The 27,852-nt window shown below is 35.0% G+C and overlaps 1 protein-coding gene across 2 annotated transcripts in view; it reads left to right on the top strand.

Annotated features, from left to right (window-relative positions):
* The first annotated feature begins 298 nt into the window (after nt 1–298).
* The window catches only part of Syn1 (Syntrophin-like 1), a 69,823-nt gene continuing 42,269 nt past the window's right edge, over nt 299–27,852 (top strand). For both annotated transcript variants that reach the window (XR_010752369.1, XM_066394796.1), the window contains exon 1: nt 299–794. Coding sequence is in view for 1 of the 2 variants with exons in the window: in XM_066394796.1 (XP_066250893.1) it covers nt 299–794 (496 nt within the window). In the remaining variant the exon portion in view is untranslated. The remainder of the gene's footprint in view (nt 795–27,852) is intronic.

Genomic DNA, 27,852 nt, shown 5'->3' with positions numbered 1-27,852 from the left:
GTCTCTGGCCTCAAGGGACGCCCGTTGTTATAGCAACGCAGGGCCCTCACGCGCCGAAGTATCAGCAGATGCGAGCTTAGGGCCTGCGATTACGATTTGATTCAGTAAAAGCTCTCACGCTATAAACGAACCCACGTGGGAGACCATGTCGACGTCTGTCAGTCTGACGATGCCCCTCGAACTACCTGGTGAAGCGTACCCGTCGCATACGTACCGTCAGTCAGTACCAGCACCACGCGAAAGGTGCGCCACTCATTAACGTCGGTTTCTTTGATCTCCGCACCTCGATGATGTGAAAATGAGCGGGTTGGACAGTATGGTGGATGGCCTAACCTCACCTGGTTATTTCGGCCGTAGCGGCGTACTCGAGACGCACGTGCGAGGCCAGTGGTACCGAGTGTTCGTCACTCTCGAGGACGATTTTCTATGCATCACCTTGGATGAGTCGTACGAGAACACGACGACTCTAAACGGTACTTTGAACAATAACATCGAGACTCCGAGCGGATTGTGTGAAACCCCCGACGTACCAGATTCGGTGGCCAATCAGAAACGATCGGTGCGAGTGATCAAGTCAGAGAATAATGGCTTGGGGATCTCGATCAAGGGAGGTAGAGAGAACAAGATGCCCATTCTTATCAGTAAGATCTTCAAGGGGATGGCCGCGGATCAGACCGAACAACTTTACGTGGGGGATGCGATTTTGTCGGTGAACGGGGAAGATCTTCGTGAAGCCACGCACGATGAGGCCGTGAAAGCTTTGAAAAAAGCCGGTAAAATTGTGGAGCTTGAAGGTATAATAATTATTGTTGGTTGTTGGGACAGTGAACAACAGGTAGTTGTTTACATGTCTATGTTGTCGATAGCTGAGAAAGTAATTTAGATCAGTTTTATTGAGTATTAATGAGGCGATGAGAACATGTGCTTTGCATGTGTGTAGCCTTTTAAATTAGAGTGTGAATTGTGACATCTTGGATGATTGAGTGATAGAGTGGAAGTGCTGTGAATGAAGATGACTATCAAGTTAATCAATCATTTCAATACTTGGGGCATCAGTTACGTCGTGACGGTCGTTAAATACGTTGTTGCTTTATGGAATACATGCAACGACTCAATAGGGATTTTAGCTGAAATTGTTTGCCAACCGGACACATCAAACTAAGCATCACTTTCCAGACATCGTCCCTGTGGTTCAGTGTTAACATGACTCTCAACAGCCTAAAAATTCTTTTAGCAGCAAAACTATACCCCCAATTTATTTCAGATATTTACTTCTAAATCGCCCACATCAAACGTCTCAGACTGTAACTTTAGCACCCAAAGGGGCAAGTCTTTCAAATCCTCATCAGCTGGCATGAAAGTCCTATCATCGGCAAAAAATATGACAGGTCATCCTTATAATGACAGTTGCACCTGGTTAATTATGGTTTGAAATAGGGAGTACCTAAATGATAACGTTGTCTCTTATCTAGAAGGATGTCTCTGTCTTATTATGATTTATTGTCTGTAGTTCGGCAGGCCACCTTGTTTGGTAATTTTCGCCTTTAAATTGATCTTTATACCCATATGCAGACTTTCGCTGTTTCGTTTCGAATTAATGAAGGAAACATCACTCCATTCTTATCTGCCCGTAGAAATCGAAAGTCTATAAATAACATGTATATAAACTAAATACATAAAGTTTAAGAAAGTACCCTCCTTTATCTATTTGTATATAAGATTAGCTTCTCACAACGGCCATAAACAAGATTTTTCCAGCAGCTAATAGTTAATCTTGAATAAACAAACTGATTTACGATATCCCTGGGTGCACCGATATGAATACTCTCTTTATGGACTACCACAGAGGCAGGGATATGATTCTTGAAAGCGAGTGTTGAACTGAAGGTCAGATCTATTCAGCCTCCTTCATATTTACAAATATAGATTCACAATAATTAATTTTTAGCATTTTGAAGCTGTAGAATTGTAGAAACTAATGACCTTTTATTTCTTATATACGTTAATTGCACCGGTACATGATGCGTCTTTGGCGACTCACTGATTCATAGAAATACTAATAGATGACGCCCTTCTCTTCAAAGGATCGGACCAATAATTTTAGTAGAATACCACCAGTAATGTGGTACGTTGATCTGACGAGATATTTTTCCCAGTTTGACACATGCCAAAATGTTCGATAGTGACAATTTCGATATTTCAATTCTACAGACGTGGAAAAACCAAAAAGTGTCAAACGTCATCGTTTCGAAAATAGTTAAGAATCGAATAAGGTATGTCACATAAAGTATTCGTAGGATTTCAAGATAAATTAAAAAATTCAATGATGTGTTTAACACCCACTTCCGGCAACTATAAGTGTCGCTATCCTCGAAATATTTTAGTCGCCTCTCCTCCTTGACTTACTCGACATGCGTACAATGTTAATCGACTTTGATAATATAACGTCCACCATTTTCTTTAAGGCGTTGAGCACACTTTCCATTTACCTCCTTAATAATGACCAACCAGGTTGAGATGTCAGTAATTAAGACTGCTTAAGTGATATTCAGTCAACATCTAAAACACTCTAAACCTTCTTTCGGCCCACATACATTTATTAATCGCTCGTTTCCCAACGTATTACAATTAATTAACTTGCCATTCATCACTAACTCACTATCGGGCCATATTTCGGATACGAGACGATTAATCCGAGGCACTTAAGGAAGAACACTTAAGGGCGTCAGTCGTAACGGTAAGTAATTACAACCTTAAGAGCTCTTTTTCCAAACAGACATCTCATCAATCACGCCGTCGAGGACATCGATAATGAGTCATGTAGCAAATGCATTATAAATGGAGTGCGTTCTCCTGAGCGTCATTAAGTGTCATTACTTTAATTACTATTGCCGCTGCTTCGTATTCTTCGAGGCGTGTCGATGGAGGAAATGCTTCTTTTCAGTACCGAGAAATTCACACAATTGTTTTGCAGAAAGAACTGAGTTATTTAGCAGCATATTCTTCACGCGCGTACTGGTTCTCTAGCCACGACGGTACAGTTATTTAATAGACCTTCATGGAATGAAATGCAGTAAAGGTAAACATTTTTTTATTAAAAACGGTAGTTTTTGGCAAATTACTAAAATAATAACAATTTTAGCAAATTATTAAAGTAATTATAATTTTAGTAAATTACTAAAGTAATTATAATTTTAGTAAATTACTAAGTTATTCATAATCAAGAAATGAGACTGCAATTAATTCTGACAACGCATTAATAATTTGGCCATTAATGGAGTTACTTTAACATGTAGGAGGATCTACAAGGTTACAGCCATAGATGCAGTAAATTGCATGCAGTGATCAAAATTATGCCTCGTCATTGGTTAGCCAAACCTGCCATATCACTAGCTAATTAGTCGAGTTGTCATTCTCATGAGGGCTTTTCGGAAATGATAATCTATACTGTATTGATCCCTATCAGATATTATCAGGGATTAATTCGATTGAGTGAAAATGACCTGATAGGGGTCAGTCCGATCTAGATCATCCCTCCCTTCAATTTCAACCATTTCACGGAAGTTAGTCCGATGTTAAAGTTGACAGCCGATCTGCCATGTTACCAGTTAATCAGTTATGTAGCCATTTTCATTAGGGGTTGATGATGTAGATCGGGAAGCGGAAATGATGATCTAGATGGGATTGGTTGATTATGACCGGGGATTAACCCGATTGGTTGAACATGATCTGATAGGGATCAATCTGATCTAGACCCAGTTACATCTCCAATAAAAGCTATTGTAGTATGAGCCTATAAATGGTTGCCGGTTGGAATTGCGAATTGCATGAGGAAATGTAAGTAAATGATCATTTGCAAATGAGAACGCGAGTGGTTCTTAAATGGCAGGCTCACATTCACTTTGAATGAATAATTTATTATTTTAATTATTTTCTTAATTGAGATTGACCTACTTGGCGATTTGTTACTATTATAATACGTAGTTAAGTCATCAGATCGGAGCTCGATTCCGTATTAGGGCAGACAAATTTTCCTGGATAGGGGATTCCCTGGCCGTTCTGTGAACAAGGGATAATATGCAACTTTCTGCCGCAAAGTGGTGTTTTTAGGTAAAATGTCATGAAATCTCAAAATTACCAAATCTTAGAGAGGAAGTCCTTCAATTCCCTTCAACAAGGGAAGTTAACTAACTCAATTTCAACTTGTAGCTGTGCTCTTTTTTCCGTTGTCATTCATTCAATCTGCATTTAATTTAAAATGCCGAAAACCTTTTTGCCGTCTCGTCTCGCTTTTCGAGTGGTGCTTATGTAAATTCCACTCGTGAAGACATTTCGGCATTTTTAAGGGAGAAAGGGCTTTGTATGCAGGAATTCATTAGAGATGTTAAATTTATGTGTGCATACTGCTTGTCAGCGATAGAACAAAATAATTGCGTTTTTGTATGAGCAACAGAAAAGTACTTGAAACTACATAACTCGATGGAGATATGAATATAATGAGCACAAACAAAGAAGTAAACAAATAAATAGTTGAAATACTCAGCTAAGTTGTGGTTCTCATGAGGGCAGTAAACTTGCGTACGTCTGCACGTGGTTCACATAATAATTGGGCTTCCAACGCACATGCTTCAAAGATAATAAGAGCGGCTGCCAATGTACCTTTTGTCCTTTGTGTGCTAATAAGGCATTACCATAGCATATTTTTTCAATGAAAATTGTTGGCAAAGAAGTGTATTCGATGAGAGCCAGAGCGCTTCTGTGGGATTTAAAAATCTCCAAATCTCAATCGACGATGTGTCAGCATATGTTCAGTTTCACATAGAAAAATACAGAGTTTCCCATATTAGACTATACACTTTAAAAATAAAATAAAAACTTTCTAATCAAAGTAAAAAAATCTTTTATTGAACTGATATGCAGGGTTATTCACCCAACCCGTTCATTAAAAGTTTACTAGGATCTAGAAGTGATACGAATTTGAAAATTATGAGTTAACTTCGACATGTACTATTTTTTAAAATATGTTAAACTTCCTGTCACTTCCGGTTTAATCGGAAATTGCTGTCAACTTGCTTATTTCAAATGGGGCTGTCAATATATTATTTTGTTTTTATATTCTACGTAATACTTGAGACACATTTTCTGTATAATGTCCTATACTTAGCCCTTACTGTTTTTGAGATATTTGAATTAAAAACGTACCTCTGTAATGACCAATTTTGAAATTCTATATCTCTGCAGTTATTAAAGACATAATCTTCATATTTTGCAGAATGTAAATACACAGTCTTAAGTTTACATTTTTGCTATTTATATGGATAAGTTCTACCATTCACATTTTTGAAGTTGCAGAAGTCTGTTTTTTTAATGAAACAGGTTATTACTTTAAGCAGTATCAAGTAGAGAACATAATTCTCTATCGAACTGTATCAGGGTTATCTATGTCTATTCCAAACTATTTTTCAGATAATAATTAAGTTTTGTGTGAAATTAGTAGTGCATATTCATTCTGGTAAATTTTTACTCTTCAATAAGCAGTAGTTGGCCATGCAAAAATAAATAATAATTATTATACAGTATACCTACATATATAATTTATTACAATAATAATAATTATTTATTTATTTTATTATTTATTTTTCCATGGCCAAATACGTGTGCTATGTAGGTATAGCTAACTCTATGGGATTTATTATTAATTTAGATAACTATTCAATTTTTAAAAATCATGTGTTCTGAATGCCCTCTATCAACGTCAATACAATTTTGAATTTTAAGTTCAAAATTTTACGCCACTTGGCTAAGTAAATCTCAATCTATTCTTGTAGTTTCATTTCGAATCCGCTCTTTTAGCTCTAGAATTGTTGCTATACCACACCAAACAGCGGCTTTTGGCCTGTGCAGTTTTCTGGTAAAAAGTTCACTAGAATTTTCACGCCAATGACGAACAAACAAATGGAAATTAAAAAAAAAATTGTTATAGAACGACTTATTTTGATAATTAATTTAAATCTTAATAAAATTGATTAATTTTTCTTTCGTGGATCAAGATCTGTATTTTTAGGGATTCTATTTTATCAAGTAGGGGTCCATTTCAAAGCACTGACTTAATTGCCTCTGTTATAAATAGTCTTAGAGTCACCAACAATAATTTCTTCAGTAGAGTTTTAAAATTTTTATTTAAAATCTTTCAGTACTATGGATTTTTCAATTTAACTGCGTGTGTTTTCCGTGGAAGTCTACATTAGAAATGGTTCAGTGAAGTTAGTTCGGTGTGCATTTCGGCGGCAGTTTGGAAACAATATTAAAGGTAATGCACCAACACATAAAACAATTTCGACATGGATTCGTCACTGGCGTGAAAATGGCTCTGTGCAAAACATAAAAAAACCTGGACGTCGAAGAACAGTGCGTACGCCTGCATATATTGAACGAGTGAGAACTGCTTTCACAAGAAGTCCTAAGAAATCTCTTAATCGGCAATTGCTTGCCTTAGGAATATCCAAATGAAACCTCCATAGAATTTTGCATATGGATTTAAAATTTCATCCCTACCAAATGGCGCATCACCTTAACATTCTAGATAAGAAAGTTAAAAAATGTAAAGAATTTTTAAATCGGTATCGAGGAGACATAATATTAATATTAATTTACTAATGAGTTACGGAGCAAATTTTCAATTGGGCGGTGTTGTTAACAAGCAAAACTTTCAGTACTGAGGAGAAGAAAATCCTCGCGAACTGTTTACCAAAAAACTTCACAATCCAAAAGTCGTTGTTTGGTGTGGTATAGCATCATTTGATATTATCGATCCTTACTTTTTTTGAGGATGAAAATAACCGTTTTGTAACAATTAATTCTGAGCGTTACATAAACATGTTGCAAACGTTTCTCATCCAAGAAATGACTAGACGGGAATTATTGAATAGTGTCAAGTTCCTCTAGCAAGATGGAGCAATACCTAATATAGCCAGAAACATCATGAGGAATCTATAATTTTTTGACAGCCGTATAATTTCTCAATTTGAAAATTTAAATTGGCCTCAGAGATCGCCCGATCTAACGGAACTCGATTTTTTTTTTGTGAGGATATTTAATGCAAAAAGTTTTTGAGTCGTCCAGCGACAATTCTGGAGCTGAAAGAGCGAATCCGAAATGAAATTGCAAGAATAGATGGAGATTGGTTTCATCGGGTAATGCAAAATTTTGAACTTAGAATTCCAAATTGCATTGAAATTGATGGAGGGTATCTAGAAGACATGATTTCTAAAAATTGAATAGTTATCTAAATTAATAATAAATCTCATAAAATTAGCTCTATATTAGTCTGATAAAAGATTTTTTTTCCTTTAATTAGAAAGTTTTTATTTGCCTTTTAAAGTACATAGTTTAATATGGTGAACTCTGTAGAATACTTGTGATTTTTTTACATTTCGGTAAAGGAGAAAGTTGATTCAAGTATATGCTCATTTTCAAATAGAAAAATAGAACACTTATGATTTTTTTACATTTTGGTGACAGGCGTAGTTGATTCAAGCATAATACAGAAACATAGAACGTGTCTTATGCTACATTGCTTCTACAAGTTATTTGAGGAAAAAATGGCCATAGGTTGAGGGTGAATAGGCCATCTAAAATATAGTTAAATGCAGCCAGAATGAGAATTCTAGCCTGACCTTCGAGATATAAGCACTTTAGTAAATTTCGTGGAAAACTCGACTTTTTTATCTAAACTTGCTATCTCTTCACTTCTTACCACTCAAAGTACAAGTACGACTACATTTTTAAAATACACATTCTTCTAAGATACGATAGTTTTTGTTGATAAATGTGTCTTTTCGAACCCAACCTACCCGCCTAAAGAATAGGAAAATCTGAAAATCCATATTTCTTGGTATTACTCAATGGAAGCTTACGCAATAAATTTTCTAGGTACCTGTAAAGTAAAATACTGTGATTGCTCTACATTTTGGTGAACGACACAATCCATTCTACATGTTCCTGTGGGTATCAGATAGAGCGGGCATTGAGCTGTTGAGGTATTCAATTAATTGTACGCCACATGTTAAACTAATTTACCGTAATTTAATCTGTTTTGTAAGTATATTAAAACTCTATTCGTACCCAATAATATAAAAGCATCGATAGGTATTCTCTTGTATGTTGAGTAAATGATATCTCTCTCATGTCTATCCGAGAAGTATCATGACTAGTAGTAAACTTTGGCTGCGGTCAAGAACAACTAGAGCACAGGCTGCTGCAAATTGCAGTTTCAAAGCACTTATCTAGAACTTGGGGCCCCAAATAAGTTTCAGTTTGGGGTTTTATGGAACAACTTTTGGTTTTATTCTAAAATGAGTCGGTAATGGAAAATGGGGTTTTCTTGTGGTAGAGTTACAGGCATGTTCGTATTTGTAGCATGTTCACAGAATAATTAGTTAAGAGCAGAAATGCTATGATTTCCTGACTTATAATAACATTTAATTATGTTAAAGCAAAATTATAATTAAATCGAGTATTCAGGAGTTGCATGATTCTATTTAGACACAAATAGTTGTAGCTATATAGCTATTTTTGCTCCAAGGGCGCGAAATTCAACCTTTACGCCCGCTAAAAGCTGCTAAACCCTCGTAACGTTCATACGTGTCAGTTAGAGACTTACTGAATATCTGTTTTCGTACTTCGAAGACTATAGTTGTAACTTTATTCCCCCTGGGGAACGACTAACGAGGATGATTTACTCTCAAGGGTGTAAAAATTTTTTACTCTCTGACTTAACCACTTATTGAGAAAATGAAATAAAATATCTATAAAGCGAAATCGCTTTTGTACATTTCTTTTTTATACAGGGTGTACCATTGAAGACTTTACACCTGACTTATTCTGAACTACGATCAAAAGAAATTGCCGTGACACGTCGATTTTGTTTCCGAGGAGGACACACTTTAGCGTTAAATGCAGATTCACCAAAACAACCCGCGGGGATCCAGTCAATCTTAGATTCTCGAATGGTACTATATGTCGAGTGACACTTCTTTTGAAATGGTTTTTAATTTTGATTGTCAGCACATAATTTTTTTAAATTTTAGATCCCCCTTTTTTTCTAGAGGTTGGGGAAATGCTTTTACGCACATCAGGCTATTGTTGAAAGATCTTGGTCGGCCTAGTAATATGGGGCTCACAGTCTAGCGGTTGCCAAATACCCACTAAAACCCCTTTCCTCTCTTCACCCCGTCGTTCCATCCACCCGGGATCGTCACAAAACTCTTTAGAAGGGGGGAGGGTCCTTATTTGTCCGTCGGTCTTTTTCTTTCTTTAATTATTTCTTCTTTTTCAGGTCTCTCGAATTTTAGATCACCTGTTAAATAATAAACTAACGTAATCCATAAATTTTTCTAAGTAGGTGCAGGCTAGGCAAATTACAATGAGGTTTAAGGTGGCTATGCGTAAAAGCTTTCCACTTCCAATTTATTAAATTTGCATCCACGGCCACCCATTTTTTAGGTTTATTTAGCAGTAATCCAATTTTAATGAAAAATTTCAAATATTCCAATTATTTTTAATATATATTCATCACATTTTAATATATTCCAATTTATCTAAAATTGAAAAAAATACATGCTGAGAATTAAAATAACAAACCCTTTCAAATGAATTTTACTGGACCTATGGTGCCATTTGAGATTGTAGAGTTGAATGCACCCCCGTGAAGGGGATTGTTTTGGCAAATTTCCAATAAACGCTAAAATGTGTTCCTCTCGAAAACAAGATGAACGTGTCGCGGCAATTTTTAGTATCTTGATCGTAGTTCACAATAAGTCGGGTGCAAAGTTTTCAACGGTACATTTTGTTATTTGAATCACTTTTCGAATTCAAGAATTTGGTTTTTTAACGGGTCATCTCGCTATGATTTTAATCCACATCCTTTCTAAAATACGTGAGTTTCACTCAAAGATAAACACTAAATGTGCCTAAAGTGCGTTGGTTTAATAAATAGAACACCCCGTATATTAGCAAATGCACTGAAAGACAAATTTTCTTCAAAACGATTCATTATGTTCTCATATCAAAACAGAGATATTTAACGAATAAATGCAGTTTTGAGTCTGGTTTCTATAAGCAGGAATATTTTGGCATTTTTGCCGAAGGTGGCCGTGGCCCGCCATGTTGTTTGTGAACAATTGCGCATTTATCTAGCTTCAAAACAGTGTGACGTATCAAATATCTCTGAAAAGTACAGTGGCTCACCAAGACAGTGGTGTAGTTAAATTGCGTAAACATAATGTTATAATATTAAAATCTTCCCAGGTAGCGCGATAGTCATAAAATACTGTGTTATCTATTCGAAAGCGTAAATTAAAATCTTGATCCCCTATACAGGTTTTTACTATTTCATTCTTTGGAATGCAGTGTATTTTAAGTAAAATTGGCCTTAATCAGACATCACGTATGTATGTATGTACATATTTCTGTAACAAAGAAACATTATTGTTAATTACATATTTAAATATCCACAACTAAAAATGACTCATACATATATCTATTTAATTTAATGGAAAATTCCCAATTCAATAGAAAAGAAATCTCTAACACACATAAATATCACAAACAAGAATCAATAATCGTGACTTCATCGTTTGCGTAATCAGCACCCACACAGGCTTCACCAAATTGAACCCAATTATAACTGAATTTGAAATAGATTTTTTCATTCTATACGATAATTACTAGACAACTTCTTACAATATCTCGATAGTTAAGTTCATTGAAATGTATATTAGTATAATTTAAAAACCGAATCTTTAATAACTAGAGAAGGTTTCCCAGGAACATTCGTAGGAACGAGTATAGCGGGCTAGCGGACAAATGAATAGAACAATTTTATTCCGCTAAACTTTCTTTAAAGTTGTTTGTTTTTGTTCTAAAGTGTGTCAAAATATTTTTTGCTAACTCTGTAAATTGGGAATAAATCTCAGAGTTTCTTCTTCAGAGAAATTAAAACATATTTTCAATTAAGTGATTCACCAATACAGTTTTCAAATCAGAAACCCAATATTTTGTCACACCTTGAATAGGGTTTGGTTATTGCTCCTGATCATATTTAAATCTTCTTGAATATCGTCCCATAACTCCTCTCTGCTGTTAGATACAGATGTGTATAACAATGACTTACAAAAAATTTAATGGGCTTACATCAGGATTTCGTGGGGGCCATAGATCTCATTATCCCTACCGACCCCAACACATTTGTATCATTGTTTCTGGGGTATAATGTATATACATATATAATAAGGGACGGTTTATGAAAATTGGAGAAAATGAGCTTTTATAATTTATAAGCAATGAATTTATCTTTATTATCCGTAAAACAATGTGTCACACATTCATAGAATATAATCCACAATTTTTAATGCTCAAGCATGAAAATTTAAGAAAATTGTCATTATTCTGCACCCTGCTGTCCCTTTTATTCTCCGGTAGCTGTCAGATGTTTGTAAAAAATGGATTTGCCTAATTCAAGGGTCCATAAACCCGGATAAAGAATAACCGCCCTGGAATTTCAATTAGGATCTTGTTTGGATTCGATATAAAGCAAACTAAGAAAGTGCCCCTTAGGAGCGTTTTTCCGGGATGCTAAATTATATCTTCAGGACCTTCACAGAGATATTATAGAGAGAAATTTGGGTCTATGATGGGTAATCGGTTTTTACACTGACACATACAGGGTTTGGCAAAAGAAGTGGACGGCCAAATATCAGTCAAAAAAAGTGAAAAAAAAGGAATTATAGCGCAATTTATGATAAGACGGACGTAGAAATTGTGAAATGGAAATATGCAAGATTTGCTTCGTGGTTAGTTCGTTAATTGTAATGAATTATTAGAGATAGAGAGTAAAATTCAATACACAAAATAAAGCAGGGAATTGAAGAAAACAAGAAAAAATTATATTTTCTTCGGAATTCTGAGTCCTTTTTTAACTTTTTTTATGTATTTATACAGTATGAGACAGTTTTCCATTATTTTCAGTTACGAAAGCATCTAAAAATGGAGCCTTTCTTCTCGATTTCCTAGGGAATTGGATTTTTAGGTTTACTGACGTGCCCCAGGTAATCTTGAAGTTCACTCTCACCATAGCTTCAAATAACGTAGTGGAAGCCACCGTTTGTGCTGCACCCTCTGTAAGCGCTGAAATATTTACTAATAAGACTCTCCCTAATAAAGCTGATTTATTAGGCTCTGGGGTTAGGCGTATGGCGCAGGAATTAGCTATGTCTATACATACATGTTACTCCACAAGCTCTGCATATAGTGTCGGATTCAGGTCGTTACGTTTCGTTTAGCTAAATTTCACATTTTAAGGGAGTCGAGTGGAAAACCTTGGTTTCCCCGGTCGTTTTTCCTTCCCGTAGACATCGCTGGTAAAAGAAAGTTTTGCAAGAGTTTTAAGTTAATATTGAAAGTATTGTTTTGGCTATTTTCTTTCTCTCCCTTTTCTGCTCTTTCTAAAACAAAAATTAAAATAAAATATCAAGTAAAAATCAACTATTACGTCAATTACACTTATCATTCTATTGTTTGAGCGTACCTAAAATTCAAGCGAATTGAGCCATTTTGGCTGCTTATTGAAAACATAGGTTTAGCTGCATTGTAATCATTTTAATGATGATTAATTATCTCATATGCGCTTGATAGTAGGTTTGTTTTTTTTACGAATAAATGGTGTTGGTTCACAATTTATTCGCATTATCCTCACGTCAAAACAGTGCCGAAATGAAGCGCTTTTTAGCACCGTTCTTCTATCTGGGACTTTGGTTTCGGCAGTACGTGTCTTCCTGATACCTGTAGAAACAGCCAAAATCTAACGGATTTGATGGAATGCAAATGAAAAGTAACACGTGAAGAATCCATAGGAGTAGTAAAAGTCAGTACACCCTTTACGGCGGAATATTTATTATTTATATCTCATTTCACGCTTTAACGACCATTTTCCGTTTACTATTGCAACGTTTTGCTATAAGCCAGCCCGGCTAATTACTTTTTAATGGGTACTGGTGTAAATTACATTCGACCATCAACATTTTCTACTTGAATATTGAAGAAAAGTAAATATTCCACAATGAGTCACGGTCCTGTACCACACTAATGGTGAAACTGGTGTATTTACTTGCCCGAGTACGGACCTGTTTTGAGTAACATTGTAAAGCTGGATTTCTTCACAGGGTGTTTTTAATCAAGATGAAGAAAATATAATTTTCTTTATCTCTGTGTTTTGCATATAAATCCAGCTTTGTCTGAAATCTGGATAAACCTGATTTAATCTGGAACGATTCTCCTCCTATCTGCTGGAAAAATCCTAAAGAATAAAAAAGTTATATGAGGCCATATTTCAGTAGAATTTTAGAGTGCAGGGTTTTTATGCTTTTAAGAGAATAACATATATGCCAGGTAGTTTATACACAATCACGTGAGGGCTGTTATAACCAAGTGTAATGCTAGTGTGGTAAGTAAGTTATTACCGCACGGAAGTGCAGTTTGCCGCCCTGGTCAATAAGGCGAGGTTTGCAAATACTCAAGGGCGGTGATAACTAAGCACAATACGGAATATAAGCAAAAATTTATGTGCAACCATATGAATTCTGTGGAATCGTTGAAATAGTGACATCGTTGTAGTTCTCACATTAACTTCAGAAATAAAAATGTAACGCGGTGAAATAAACTTTTACCGCACACAAGTCAAAGTAGCTTGTACCGAAATTTTTCGTATGATAGGTGTTTGACATTGACATGTGCACGATGAAATTTTTTATTGCGCGTGCGCGTGTGGCAAAAAAAACAAAAAAAATTCAAGAATCAGAAATTTAAAATTTTAAAATTTTTAAATGAATAATTCCAAATAGAAAAATATAATTTCCGTATTCCCCATGCATTTTAACTGCGAACAAAAGTTGTTCAACGTTTTATTCACATTTTTCCTAAGAATTAAATTGCTGCATATCGTGCAAGTTAAAGGAAAGTGCAGGCCTGTCTAAACACGTTTGGTAAAAGTCGATTTAGATTGTAATTTATTAAGGAAACGGCACAGATTTAGGAAATGCTCTTTTTGCTATTCACGTTCATTATTTTTTATTGCACTTGAATTGATTTCAAGAAAATGCACCAATAGCGGGGCTCTATTGCTTTCAAGCAATTCTGAAATATTTGCTTTCACTGGAGTTTTAAAATCACAAAAGCATCTTTCAAGGCTGCTGCAGTGCATTCGATTTCCTTTTGCGCATTGAAAATTGACACTCCTCCTGTTGAAAATAAATAGAATGTCAGTTGCAAGTCCAATGCTAGGTGGTCACGCCTTTTGTCAGTGGAAAAATGTATTGTCGAGATGATGAAATGAAAATTATTATTCTTACGACTTTGCTCCTTACGTTTATACGTCTATTGGGAAGACTTAAAATTTCAAAAGGGCCTAAAATTTCATTGTTTTTGCACCTTTGCTGAAAATGAAGTGGTATTGCGTCCAGAATTCTGCCATCTAGATAGATGACGTTATTTATGTCGTGGACGAACGTTCTGTCTAGTTTATGGCGACCGGAAGAGGATTCGCTTATATCCCTTCAAGGAAAATGGATATAGTGTCGAATCAATCTTTAAAAGTTTTCACGAGATTTACTCGAGTTAGCTTCATTCATTGATGTTGGCGACTTTGTGCTTATAGTTGGAGCCGTTTCAGGTTGAAGTCCACTAATTAGGAATTGACAAATATCGAATCGAGTGCATTAAGCTGAAGAATTATATCGTCAGCAGAAAAGATCCAAGAAAGTGAAATTAATTGAAAATTTACTAAATTAAATTGAATCATCTAAGGTACAACAGAAAGGAAAATTATAATTTTAATGTTACTATTACAGGATGTCCATTCATCAGTCACCCGAACTCAACTCCTATGAGTTTATTTGTGATATCATAAAAAATCAATTATGAGCATGTCTATGAAACTAATGAAGGAGAATTTTAAAATTAGTGATATTCCTACAGGGTGTTCCAAAAAGGCGGGGCGTCATAAAGTGTAATTTTTTTTAATAAGCCCATCTTCATTTCTTTCACGTGACAGAATCCTCTCTTGAGCCTGTGCTTCCTGTGAGTTCCTGTGAGTTCCTAGACTTCTTTTACTCTGGGATGCAGTGACTCGAAGCTAGAAAAAAAAGAAGAAATTTAGACGTTTGTAGTGCCTCATGAAAAAACGCAATACCGCAGTTAACTTAAGTTAGATTTTGATAATTTTAGGATGGATTCTCATATAAGATTACCTTAGGAAGTACAAATACTCATTTACCGTAAAATATATGTATATAGGGTCTTCACAATAACAATTTAATTTTCACCTTTTCAATTTCAACTTTCTTGATTTTTTTCAAATAAGATGATATATTTTTATAACGTGGGACGAAAGAAAATTAAATTTTCTGCATTTTGGTTTAAATATTGTCATATTTATTTTAAATGTTAATATAATTATTCATCCTTTCAGGACAACCTGCATTCATGACTAAGTGTTTGTGGGTTTAGCATGCCATGCGTTGCCATGGTTTCAATGTTTGTTTAAACTTTTCACAGCTCATTGATCGCCTGATTAAATTCTTTTGCGCTAATTCTTGCGCTTTCTACTACTGATAAAGTGATGTCCAGTTCATTTTTTTCTCCTAAAACCTCTTCTTTCGATTGTTCTTCTCCTAATTGACATTTCTTCTCTATCCAAAACGCTCCTTTGGACTTCCTAGGGTTCTTACATCAGAATATCCTCAATTAGGAAATTATTGTAACCCGATAATACGTAAACCCGAGGTGCTAACAAACAATTTTTATCGCATGAACCGATTACATAAATTATATTAATTAGTTTTTGTTGAATTTACTTCATTTTGATGACTAGTTTTTAAATAAACAGATTTTGAAGGAGCGACAAAACTGTAAAAGAGCTGTCAAAATTTAATACAAACAACATCGAAAGTACGGGAATACATTCTAAACACTTAGGCACTTAACCATGAATGCAAGTTTTCCTGAAATAATTAATAATTCCATTAACATTTAAGATAAATACAAGATTATTTTATACTAAAATGCAGAGAATTGAATTTTCTTTCGTCTTACATCATAAAAAACACACCATTCTAATTGAAAAAATCAAGAAAATTGAAGTTGAAAATTAAAGTTGTTATTGTAAACACTCTGTACATATATATTTTTGGCTAAATAGGTATTCGTGCCTCTTAATGTGATCTTACATGAGAATTTATGTTAAAATGATCAAAATCCAACTGAAACTAACTGCGATATTAATTTTTTATAAGGCACTACAAAGGTTTAAAATTCCTTTTAAAACCTCATAGCTGCGAGTCACTGCATCCCAAGGTAAAAAAGTCTAGTAACTAACACAGGCTCAAGAGAGGATTCCATCACGTGAAAAAAATGCAGGTCGCACTAAAAAAAATTACACTTTATGATGCCCCTTTTTTGGATATCCTAAAGGGATGTCACTAATTTCAAAATTCACCTTCATTAACTTCATACTCATCATTATAATTGATTCCTTTATGAAATCACAAATAAACTCATAGGAGTCTGAAGGGCTGTTAAATGCACACCCTGTATAACTTACAAAATATGACGATTTTTTCATTCGTTAACTGGACGGACGATCAGCGAATGACAACAATTTGATCTCGTCGATAATTAAAAATCATCAACATCGAATACATCAAAGAGGTAGCACAAAATTTTAATTATTGACCTGCATTTCTCTAGTAATTCTTATAGTCGACTCTAAAAGCCAGATTATTAATGTGCTGTCAACTTTAACTGCAAACTAATTTCCACAGTAGCGAGAAAATAGTGCCTCGTTATTGGTCGGAGTTTCTGTTTCTATGGAAACGAGCTTCAAGTTAAGTTAATTTGAAGTTAATAATTTATTTCTATGGAAGGGAAGACCTTAGAAGTTTTTATCTTATCCAAATTTATTCCATCCATTGCGTGGGAAAGAGAAGTAACGGAAAGAAAATGAGACCGATATATGACGCATATACGACATACAGCGTTACTGGAAAACTAATATCGGAGCCATCCAAACAAATTGGAAAACTACAGTAGCTACTTTGTCAACAAATTTCCATCTGGAGTCGGGAAAATGAATCTTCCGATACGAAAGTGCGCCTCGTCAATAAATAAAAAGGCAATTTGTTTCGTATTTGTGTACCGATCTCGCTGGAACTCGTCGTGCATTGTGATCTATGAGACTTCAGAAGATTCAGAAAATTATTAAAGTTTTTCTCACGGAAAAGCGGAAACTTTTAGTTGGAATATTGTTCTTGACGCTAAAATAAGCTTTTACCTAAGTAGGTAGCGGATAAATCAGCAATATTACCGCGAAACGAAGGACGTGTTAGAGCATCATCCACAGGATAACTCAAAAATTCTCTGTTTATGAACTTTAACTTAAGAATTACCCATTGTGAAGAATAGTTTTGAGTAAAAACTCCTTCCTATGAGCGTGTAGCAAAGTGTCTTTACCGCACGAGACACGAGTAGCTCACTCAAGCATAGTTATGATTCAAAAACTGAACTCTAACAACGTAATGCTTCTAGAGGAAAAATTTAAAGCCGACTTAGCTAAAGTCTTGTTAAAACCCGGATATACAGTTCAGCATGATGGCTCATATGGCGCTACAGCGATTTTCCCTAAAGCTCGTCTTTGGAGTTCTAAGACCTGCATTTAGTGGGGCTTAAATCGAAATATAACGGTGGGGCCTAACAGATGTAGCGGTCAACATAGGAAACACAGAAGTTTTAATAGGAAATTTCATTTTTTAAATTTAACTTCATTTAATTTAATTTTTAATTTTCTATAAAATTTTTAATTTGGGATAGTTAGGGTTAGAATTTGAAACCGGGCTGTCAAGTATGCAGTAAAATCCAGAGGACCCAGAAACAATTCAGGAATCTCTGCTCATGGAAGATTCTGTGAATTGTACAGTTGGTTTTATGCAAAAAAATCCTAATTGTAATTTATGTTTCGTTAGCTTTTTAGTTATTCGTAGAGTGATCCAAAAGTCTGGATAACTAATTCGAACTAAATAAATTCAGCTGTATTCAGTTTGGTTAATATTCTGACGTTATGCTGAGAAACTGCAAGTTTGCGTAGAATCGTTTGAGAGGAAATTTACTATTCACAACTCATTAGAACTTCGATGATGAGTTTCGCTTTAATACCTGATGTCCCTGAGAAACTGCCGCTTTTTGCTTGGTGCCGACCGTTGTCCAATGACTTTTTAACTAATTTAATTTAATACTTCTCCTTTTTATTGGCAACGGAGCCTCCAAAGAAATTCTGTGCGAGGCGATTTCACAAATGGATGATATAATTAATATAGTAATATTTAGGTCTGACATTTTAAATTGTGCCCTTTCTCAGCGTTGGGTAATATTAAAGCAATTTTCTTCGGAACATTCTCGTTGCACTTAAATAAAATAACATCATTTGTGCCATATTATTTCAGGAAAATTGTTATTTCCACGGAAGACCGTGGATCAGGAGTTAGTTCTAAATGCCGGCGAACTAATATGACCCAATTAGCTCCTCAAATGCATTCTTCTCCGTCCAGTGCTTCCATCAATATTTCTGGAAGTTTTTTTGGTGGTGTTCCTTTCTAAACTTAACCTGATCTATTTTTTTATGTATAGAGGAGGAAACCTTCATAGGTACCCGGTTTGGCGATCCAACTACCGAATTTTGTACGTTTGCAAACATTAATCCATTAAAACCGCTCTTCATCGCTATTTCCATCACAGACCGCCCTTCAGCATTATTTCTGGCAAGGGTGAATATTTCCATTTCCTTCTCTCATTTCTATTTGTGTTCAAGTTTTGTTTTGTTTGTATATTTTTTAGTTTATTTATAGATTTCGCTTCCTTCTTTCCAGGTTTTTTTCCCTCATAATGTGTTCTAACATTGTTATCACCGCGTTGCGTTCTTTTTTGCCGTTTGGCAAGAGCGACGATCCATTGTCGGCACCGGCGGTTATTCCACACTTCAGAGCTCCTTTATTTGTGACTTTCTAGAACTTCCCACAGTGGAAAGTTGTGTGTTCTGGACCGTCGTCCGATGCACGGTACCCCTGAAGTCCTTTCCGGTCCTCAAGATGTAAGTCCCGAAAACTCTGGGTCCGGTCATCGCTTGTGTGAGAAAGTAATACGTCTCTCCCCCCGTGTCATTCCACCTCTTCACGTCTTGTATAAATATTTTTACTCCCGCTTCCCTCTGTATAGATTCCACGTCTATTGCCATTCCTCGAATTGTTGATCACGTGTCCCCCCTTTTTTTTCTTTTCTTTTCTCTTTTTCTTCTCTTTGTAGATTTTGCATCTCTCCTTAACTTGCAGAGACACCAGAGGCATCTCGGCAACATCTTCTATTGCAGCACTTGCAGCGGTGCGATATACATGTCCTCAGGGCTCATTTCCACGATCTAATATGCCAAAGTTGCTCGTAGTTTTTATACTTCAGAGGTTAACTTTACATGGGTGCCGCGAGCATGAAATCGAGATAACCAATGTATAAGGTTAATTATTAGAATTTGACAAGTTACTGCGTGTTTATTATTGAAGTTGGGAAAGAGTTGTTTATATAAAAATTTTATACATGTATTGAGGAATATTTTTATAATATGATATTATTATAGAAAAAAACAAATGAACATCAAAACCCGAAAAAATCAATGAAAGTTAAGTTTTTTTAATGGGACCCCCTATATATTAATGCATATTTGGATTCCGTCAATTTTTCTCTTTTTAAAAATATATAATATGTCAAGGTTTGCTCCAGTAGTTTTCGATATATATTTGTATTTCAATTGAGAAGACGGGGCGCGCCTCTATGGCGCAATGATAGACAGATCCGAGGCAGCCATGAACGATGGGTTGAAATGCGTTAAATTCTTAAAATGAAATAAAAGCTTGTCAGTATTGCGACCACATTGACCTATAATGGGATATATTTTCTCAAATTAATCAAGTTAACAAAAAAAAAGAAACAAAAATAATCACAAATGTTCAATGTGACCATCATTACTGTCTAGACACTTCATATAATCTGTGTTAAGTTTCAAAATCGTATTTGTAATAAAATGAGAGTTTACTTCATTTAAATTTTGTGTGCACTGTTTAAGTTTACCTCTTGTTTCACTTAAGTTTGCATTAGTATCGCCATAAACTTCAGTTTTTAAGTAGCCCCATAAAAATGTATCCATCGGTGTAAGATCTGGACTGTTTGGAGGCAACAGAATAATTCCTACTTTGTCTACAACATTTCATACCTATTGTTTAAATAATTACTTATTTCTGCTATATTGTGCGGAGGTTCTCCATCTTGGTGCCAAATTAGATTGTTGTAATCTATCAGAGGAAAGCTTCATTTTCTGTCATTTTGCAAGAATTGTAAGTATCTTGCCCCTGTCAAAGCACGCTTATAAAACGCTCAAGAATACCCAGGTTTTCACTTTTTAAGTGCAGTATTTCTTTGCCATATTCTAAACGCTGTATTCTTTGATTATCTGTTAGTTTCTAGACGGGCATCGTTTTGTAAGGATGGTAGTGATATTTATGGAGGACTGAACTTATATTAAAACTTGACTTATATTAAAATACCTTGAAGCATTTACTGCAGAATCACTTGGCTTTTCTATTAAAAAGTTATATTCTTGTTTTCTTATTTCAGCTTAAGGAACAACATGAAAGAATGATTTTCTTTTCTTACCTTGGAAATATAATAATATGTTTACATCCAATTCTTCATTCCTCATTTGGAATAATTCTTCGTTTTTGTCTCTTAGAGTTTTCTTTCTATAAAACACTGTTCAATATAATAAAATGTACTTCGAGAGGGCAGAGGAAGCTCAGGATGCAAACGAGCGTATTCTGCCCGAGCTACATTAACATTTTTATTATTTTTGTAAAGTAAACGAACAATTTCGAACCTTCCTTCTTCTTTACACATTACTTTATATTTTTTTGATAATTGAACAATAAGTAATAAATAAGCTAATATTACATAAAAATAGCAAATAATACTATGACGACGTACTTTTTTTTTGTTTCACTTCCCACCACTCATGGCTGCCTGCGATATGCCTGGCCTAACAGCGCGCCCCGTTTTTTCAATATTTTATTTAAATTGAATATCAAAAACTACTGGAGCAAACCTTGACGTGTTATATATTTTTAAAAAGGGAAAAAGTGGCGGAATCCAAATATGCATTAACACACATGGGGTCCCATTAAAAAAAACCTAATTTTCATCAATTTTTTTCGGGTTTTGATGTTCATTTGTTTTCTTATAACATCATATAAAAATATACGTAAATATATAAAACTTTTATATAAACAACTTTTTCCTAGCTTCAACAATAAAACTGCAGTAAGTTGTTAAATTAGAAAAATTAACTCTGTACATTGTAACTTCCTTTTACTTGCTGCTGCTACCATCTGCCTAGGATTTCCAAGGATATCTCCACAATCCTCGGGGCGTGACATGTCATACTGAGTCCCCTGTTCCAGAATACTCCCAGATACGTTCGCTCGTTTGGACTTGGAGTTTCTATATCTTGTGATGATGACCGTTTTATTTATTGCCATCTGCAGACTCAGAGTTTTGAACTTCTGCACGATCCTTGAAACTCCGAACGACTTCTTGTTCTTTAGTGCCTTCTTGATTTTCCTGAACTTGAACTAACCAAAATCAACCTGAAATAACTTAGAAGGAACGTCCCATTACCCGATGTTTCTATTTTTTCCATTTTCGCCTTAAAATTTCGTTGACGATGCTGCAGCGGTATTACGTTCATATTTTAGAGATATGACTCTGAGCCACATAAAATATAATCTTTACACGCCATTTACGAAGCCATCTTACATCCGAGTCGTCTGTCCTATATTCCTGCTTCTCCTTTTCTAGTCTGAAATGTGTTATCTGGATCATGCGAAGTTGGAGTTTCCAAGATTTATACGAGCCGAAGGGAGCAAAATGAGTACAGGAGCGAGTTTGTATTGTGCCAGAGAGGTCTAGCTCTCTATTACCATGGGGGAGTTCTTTTTACGGGTTTGCCAAAGGAAAAGTTTTTGAAACTGTTATTGAGGTTTACAAAATGCAGTGACTGCTTCATTGAACACCGCAATCCAAAAAAATCATGCAACAAACTCATTAGGAAATGCTGTTTTGAAAACAACATCTTTCTTAACTAGTTCCATAAACAGTTTATTTTAAGGACTTCATGACTAAATTTAAAAGCAGAAAATTTGTACAACTCTAAGGTAAATCCTTCAAGAATCTGAGTCGATCGAAACTTGATTTAAAGTATTTAAATTTGAGCATGAACAGTCATGGGTCCATGATTGACTTTAAATCGAAAAGCGAGAATCCTGAACGAAATCTGTACAGTTTGCGGTTAAAATTGACCTGGAGAGTTGTATCCACGACGAAACAAATTTCGTCGAATCTGATTTAAAACAGTTAAATTTATGCAAATTTTTTCTTGAAGGTTAGTTCTGGTTACTTCAAGAGGAGGAAATTTTAACGAAATTATGTACAATTTGTAACAGAAATTTGCTCGGGATAGTGGTACAACTTCGCATTAAACCCTGCAAAGAAATCGAGTTGTATAGGATCTGATTTAAAGCATCTAAATTTATGCATTAAGAGAGGTTTTTCCGGACTGAATGAAAATGCTCTAGAGAGTTGTATAATGTTGGACCAAATCGCGCAAAAGAACAGTTGTACGAAATATGATTTAAAACATTTAAATTTAAGCATGAAGGGTCTTCTTAGTAGGGTTTCCTGAGTGGTTTTGACGCAGAAAATTTGAACAATTTTTAGTATAAGATGGCTCTGGAGTGTGATACAACTTTGGGGTAAATCATGCAAGGAAATTTGTTTAAATGAAATGTGATTGAAAGATTTCAATTTATACGTGAAGGGCCTTTTTTCGGGATTTCGTGGCTAACAAAAACAAGAAATTTAATCGATGTTCGTACAGTTTATCGTATAAAATTTCGTTTGAGATATGCCTTTCCTGCCAGAAACTGAGTTGTACGAAATATTACTTAAACAGTTTAAATTTAAGAACGGAGAGTTTTCTTTTCGTGAGTTTTTGATTGACTTTAGAATTAGAAAGTGTGGTGGTTGTCTGGAAAACGGCGGAAATTCATAGGGGACCCTTAATTTTTTTTATCAGACGTTTCGTCTTCGAGCAACCCTCATCAATCAAGCAGTCAAGCATCAATTCAAGCAGAATCAGTGAGGCATGGTAAGCCTTAAAATAAAATTGCTTCACAAATTCGTTCTAAAAAAATCTGCATTTTATTAAAAATGAATTTTTTGATGGGGTATGGAAGACGAATACTTCGTTAATTGTAAAAAATAAAACTATTTATTTTGGTAGGAGGGTTTTGTAGCCCATTAATGTCGATAGTATGTAACCAGACACCTGTAGACGGCGGCTGTAGCTGGCTTATTTTTTTTTCCGTTTCTGTGCATGTTTGGAGTTAATAAAGTTAACTAAAAGTTGCCATGAGTGTTATTAATTACCCCAAACTCATCAGGTTATGGGCTAAGTCACGGGAGACTTGGAAAATTGGTGTAATAAAGTTGGTAAATGGCATAAAGTTGGGTAAAAAAAGTAGACGTGTAGTAGAAGTATCAATTGAGTGGTGATATCAACAATTGGGCAATATAGGCTACGAGCGTAGTTGGTAGTTTTGTATATAACCACTAACAATGAAAAATCTACTTCATAAAACAACAGATAACATGGATTAAAGGCTATCTAAAAAGTGGGACGAAAATAAACGAATTTTTTTTTCCAATCATAATTTCATACTATATGACTCACGGGTTATTGCTGGCCGTTGGTTTAATGAGCCCAAGCCTCGTATTTAGTGCGGACTCTGACAATATGGTGAATGCGGTTGTGCGCAGTTCTTATATTCACAATTACGCTTTACCGCAATCACCCTCCAAATTCTATATCTTACATACATGGCAATACTTGTTCAATTGTTCAACTTGTTGGCAATTGTTCAAAATTTTCCCCTTATTTCTCTTTTCCCTTTTTCCTTTTTAAATCTGTGCAATTTAAATTAAGTGCTGACTTGCCTTGAAAACGAGATTGAAGCAGCATTAACCCCAAAACTAATATTTGAATCGAATGCTTTCTAAATCTGTGCATTTTCCCCCATAAATCCAGATAATTTGCAATTTAAATCGACTTTCGTGAACCTATTTTTAGCGAAGCCTGCATTTTTCTTACAAATCGCACGATATACCGCAATTTGATGCCTACGAAAGTTGGAAACAGGAAGGTCCGAATCTTAAAAGCGTATTATTATAGTTTCGCTGCTATTTGTTACCTCGAAATGTCTGACCTGTGTGATCGTGGAAGAATAAATTGTTTTTAGAATATTTGACCCAAAAAATGTTGGCGAATGATATTCCGAATTGAATAAAAACTGGTAGAATTTAAAATTAGGCCCCATAGACCCAACTTGGAATTATAAAAATAATAGATAATAAAGAATTAATTGATAAATTTGTTAATTATTAAAACTATAATTAATAACAACGGATTTCTTAGTTGGAGTATTCACTAATCAATGTATTAATTAATTTTTTTAAATCGATTAATTAAATATTACTAATTATAATAATGATTGTTATTTTATTGAATTTCTTATTAACCGTTCTAACTTATTTAAAAAAATTAATTAATAGATTTATTCAAGACCACCACCAATCCATTTCTAATATTGTCCTGAAACATAGTATTCAAAATCCGATTTCGCTGCGATGTAGAGGACAAAAGTGAGAAACCTAAAAGTTATATTTGTTTTTAATCATCTCTCTAGACAGTTAAAAATAAAAGTTTGTCAAATATTTTCGGAACCAGTCGGAGTCGGAGTTTTCTAAATTTCAAAACGTAATTTTGTCTGGGATAAAATTGCGCAAGTTTGCCACATTTGAACCGACTTCGTATCTTTTATGATTTTCGAGATCCTAACAGTGAGGAGTGAATTTAAAAATCTCTGTTTTTTCAATGCCTTCATTATTTGAATCTCCAGTACAGAATTCTAAGCATTCCTAGAGAACACTAATGGTTAAGTCGATTACGAAGGACCGAGGAAATCTCATTGAAAATTAATAACCCCGGGCCCTCTACGAGGCAACTGGTGCACTAAAACCTTAATCACATTTACAATTAATTGAAAATCAGACTTTGTTCCTGTTTTGATCTGAGCATTTAATCAATTTCGAGAGCACTAGGCCGTAATAAATAAGGGAACATCGTCGTCATCGGATTAATGGAAAATTGGCCGAGGGAAAGTGCCTGTTATGCCCATGTTTTGCTGCAGATAGCCAATCTGCTCAGTTAGCGTCCTCATAGCAACGTTCTCTGGAAATTCCAATAAATTTCCCTAAAAACTTTCCACGTTTTCCATTTCTACTCGACACTCACTCGTCCATCCTCACACATAAGTTACACCCATTCCATCTCTCCCTTTGATGTTGTTCAAACTTGTTTCGTCGTGCCTAAGAGCAAAAGGACGTGAACTTCGAGTGCCTGTAAATTAAAACTTTTGTCCTGGAAGAAACTCCATTGTAAAAGAATTCTGTACGTGACACTCTGAATGATGTCGTAATTTATTTCGTGGATGGACGTCCTGTTTATTTTATGGCTACCGGGACTGAGCAATCGTTTATTTATAATGCAGACAACGGACACGGTGCTAAATCAATCATTAGAAAGGGCTGCAACATTTAAGTTGTGGAGCGAAGATCCAACCAAGATCAAACTACCCTTTCTAACCAAAACATCTTGGCTCTTATGTTAAAAGAAACAAGTTCATTTGTGATCAAATAAAGAGGTAAAGGGACTCTCATTTAAGTGCCTCACTTTTATTCTCTTAGCAAAAATAGCGGAAATAACAAAATAAGAAAGAAGTAAAAAAATAGATATATAAGAGGTGCTCGAAGAGTTCACCCTTCATATCCAAGCACTGTACACCTATTGAATTGCGATAATCCTGCATCGTACCTCATTAATATCGATGGGCCCAGATTTATAAACACAGGTCTTTCATATTGCCCCAATAAATAAAAATCTAATGAGGATAGATCTGGTGGACGTGCCGGCCGACATATCCATGATCTCGTACCTTTTAAAGTTACCGAGATCCTTGTGGTTGAGCATGATGAATTATTGATGTGAATACCTGAATATATAAAAATTATTTATGTATTATTGAAAACTGCGCGCCACGGTCTGTCCAACAGCTGAAAATATTCCATATAAAGAATGTTACAATGTAAAAGAAATTCACGATTGAGTGTGATTTCGGTAAATACCTAGTTGAAACATGACATTTTCTAGTGTCTACTCCAGAAACAATTTCCCTAGAGCTGGGGTGTAATAAGGAATAAAGCAGCCTGCAATGGGTGCAATATTTCCCAGAACAGGAGCATAATTTTATATACTTCCGGTTTAGAATAAAAACGTCGCAGTAATTTGTAATTTACTGCAGCCTTAGTTCTGCCCGAGTTTTACAGGAATGTATCGTTTTACTGCCACATTTTAGTATTAAATTAAATGTAAAAGACCAAAAATAAAAATAAACGAGAGTAATGAGAGATACTCGAACGTAAAACTTACGTCTAGGATACACCAAAAATAAAAATAAGCAAGAGCAATGAGTGACACTCGAATATAAAACTTACATCTAGGATACGGAAAAGTACATAAAATTAAATGTATTCCTCGTCACATAGAGTGAGTTGAGTTATCTTCTAAAGTTATTTTTTCTCTTAAGCGTATTTCTTCATTATTTTAAATGAAGGGTATTTGTGGGAGAAAAAACAAGAAATTACTGGGACAAATAACTAAAGGCAAAATAAACAGACACTGGGCCACAGTTAACTATAGCGTGATACGGTTTGGCGAACGTAGGGTAAATCAAATAAATAACAGAAGAAAAATAAGAGGTCACCTTGACGGTAAAGTAAATAAGAAAGGCGGAAAAACTGTGACGAGTTTCCTTCCGTAACTTCTTATCCGGGATCGTTTTTCACGTGCAGGAGAATATCGCCTTGCCGCTTACTTTTTTGGACAATTTTATATCGAGAAATACTTCGTTATTCCTTGATAAGAATTAATACTAAATTATGTCAATATATTTTTTAAACAAGAACGGAAATCCGTTCATATGAAATATTTATTTGCTTAATAAGCGCGGAAAGTGATACTTTGCAGCACTCGGTTTGCAGGGAATCGAGCGCCCTGATGCGAAATTCCATCAGCAATCGAATTCTGTAAAGAAACATATACAGTTATTAAAAGCAATATTTTTTGCGTACGTGTTAACATTTGATCTTCAGTAAGTTAAATTAAGTATTACCGTGCGACAAAATTTTTACACAGAAGTGCTGTAATAGTTATTTACGTTACGAAGTTTAGTAGATGGCTTGTTACTGTACGAACTGTTTATGGGAAAGGGCAGGAGCCGAATCTAGAAAGTATCACTTGTCGCCTAATTTACAATAGTTTTATGCTTAAGCATTTTTTTCTGTTCCGAGTTCCCTATTCCCATTTATATTATTATATTCCCGTTTCCAAGTCCCATGAAACTCACTTATTTACGGCACACTATATAAAAACAGAATGAACCAGAAGCACGACATAGATCCCGGATTGCCAGCCGTTTGTTGCAGAGTCTAAAAATGAAACCATTAACAGACTAAAATAATACACATTATGTGGTG

The sequence above is a fragment of the Euwallacea similis genome, chromosome 11 (assembly GCF_039881205.1).
Source record: "Euwallacea similis isolate ESF13 chromosome 11, ESF131.1, whole genome shotgun sequence".
Taxonomy (NCBI): Eukaryota; Metazoa; Arthropoda; class Insecta; order Coleoptera; family Curculionidae; genus Euwallacea; species Euwallacea similis.
This window is presented reverse-complemented; position numbering and strand designations above follow the sequence as displayed.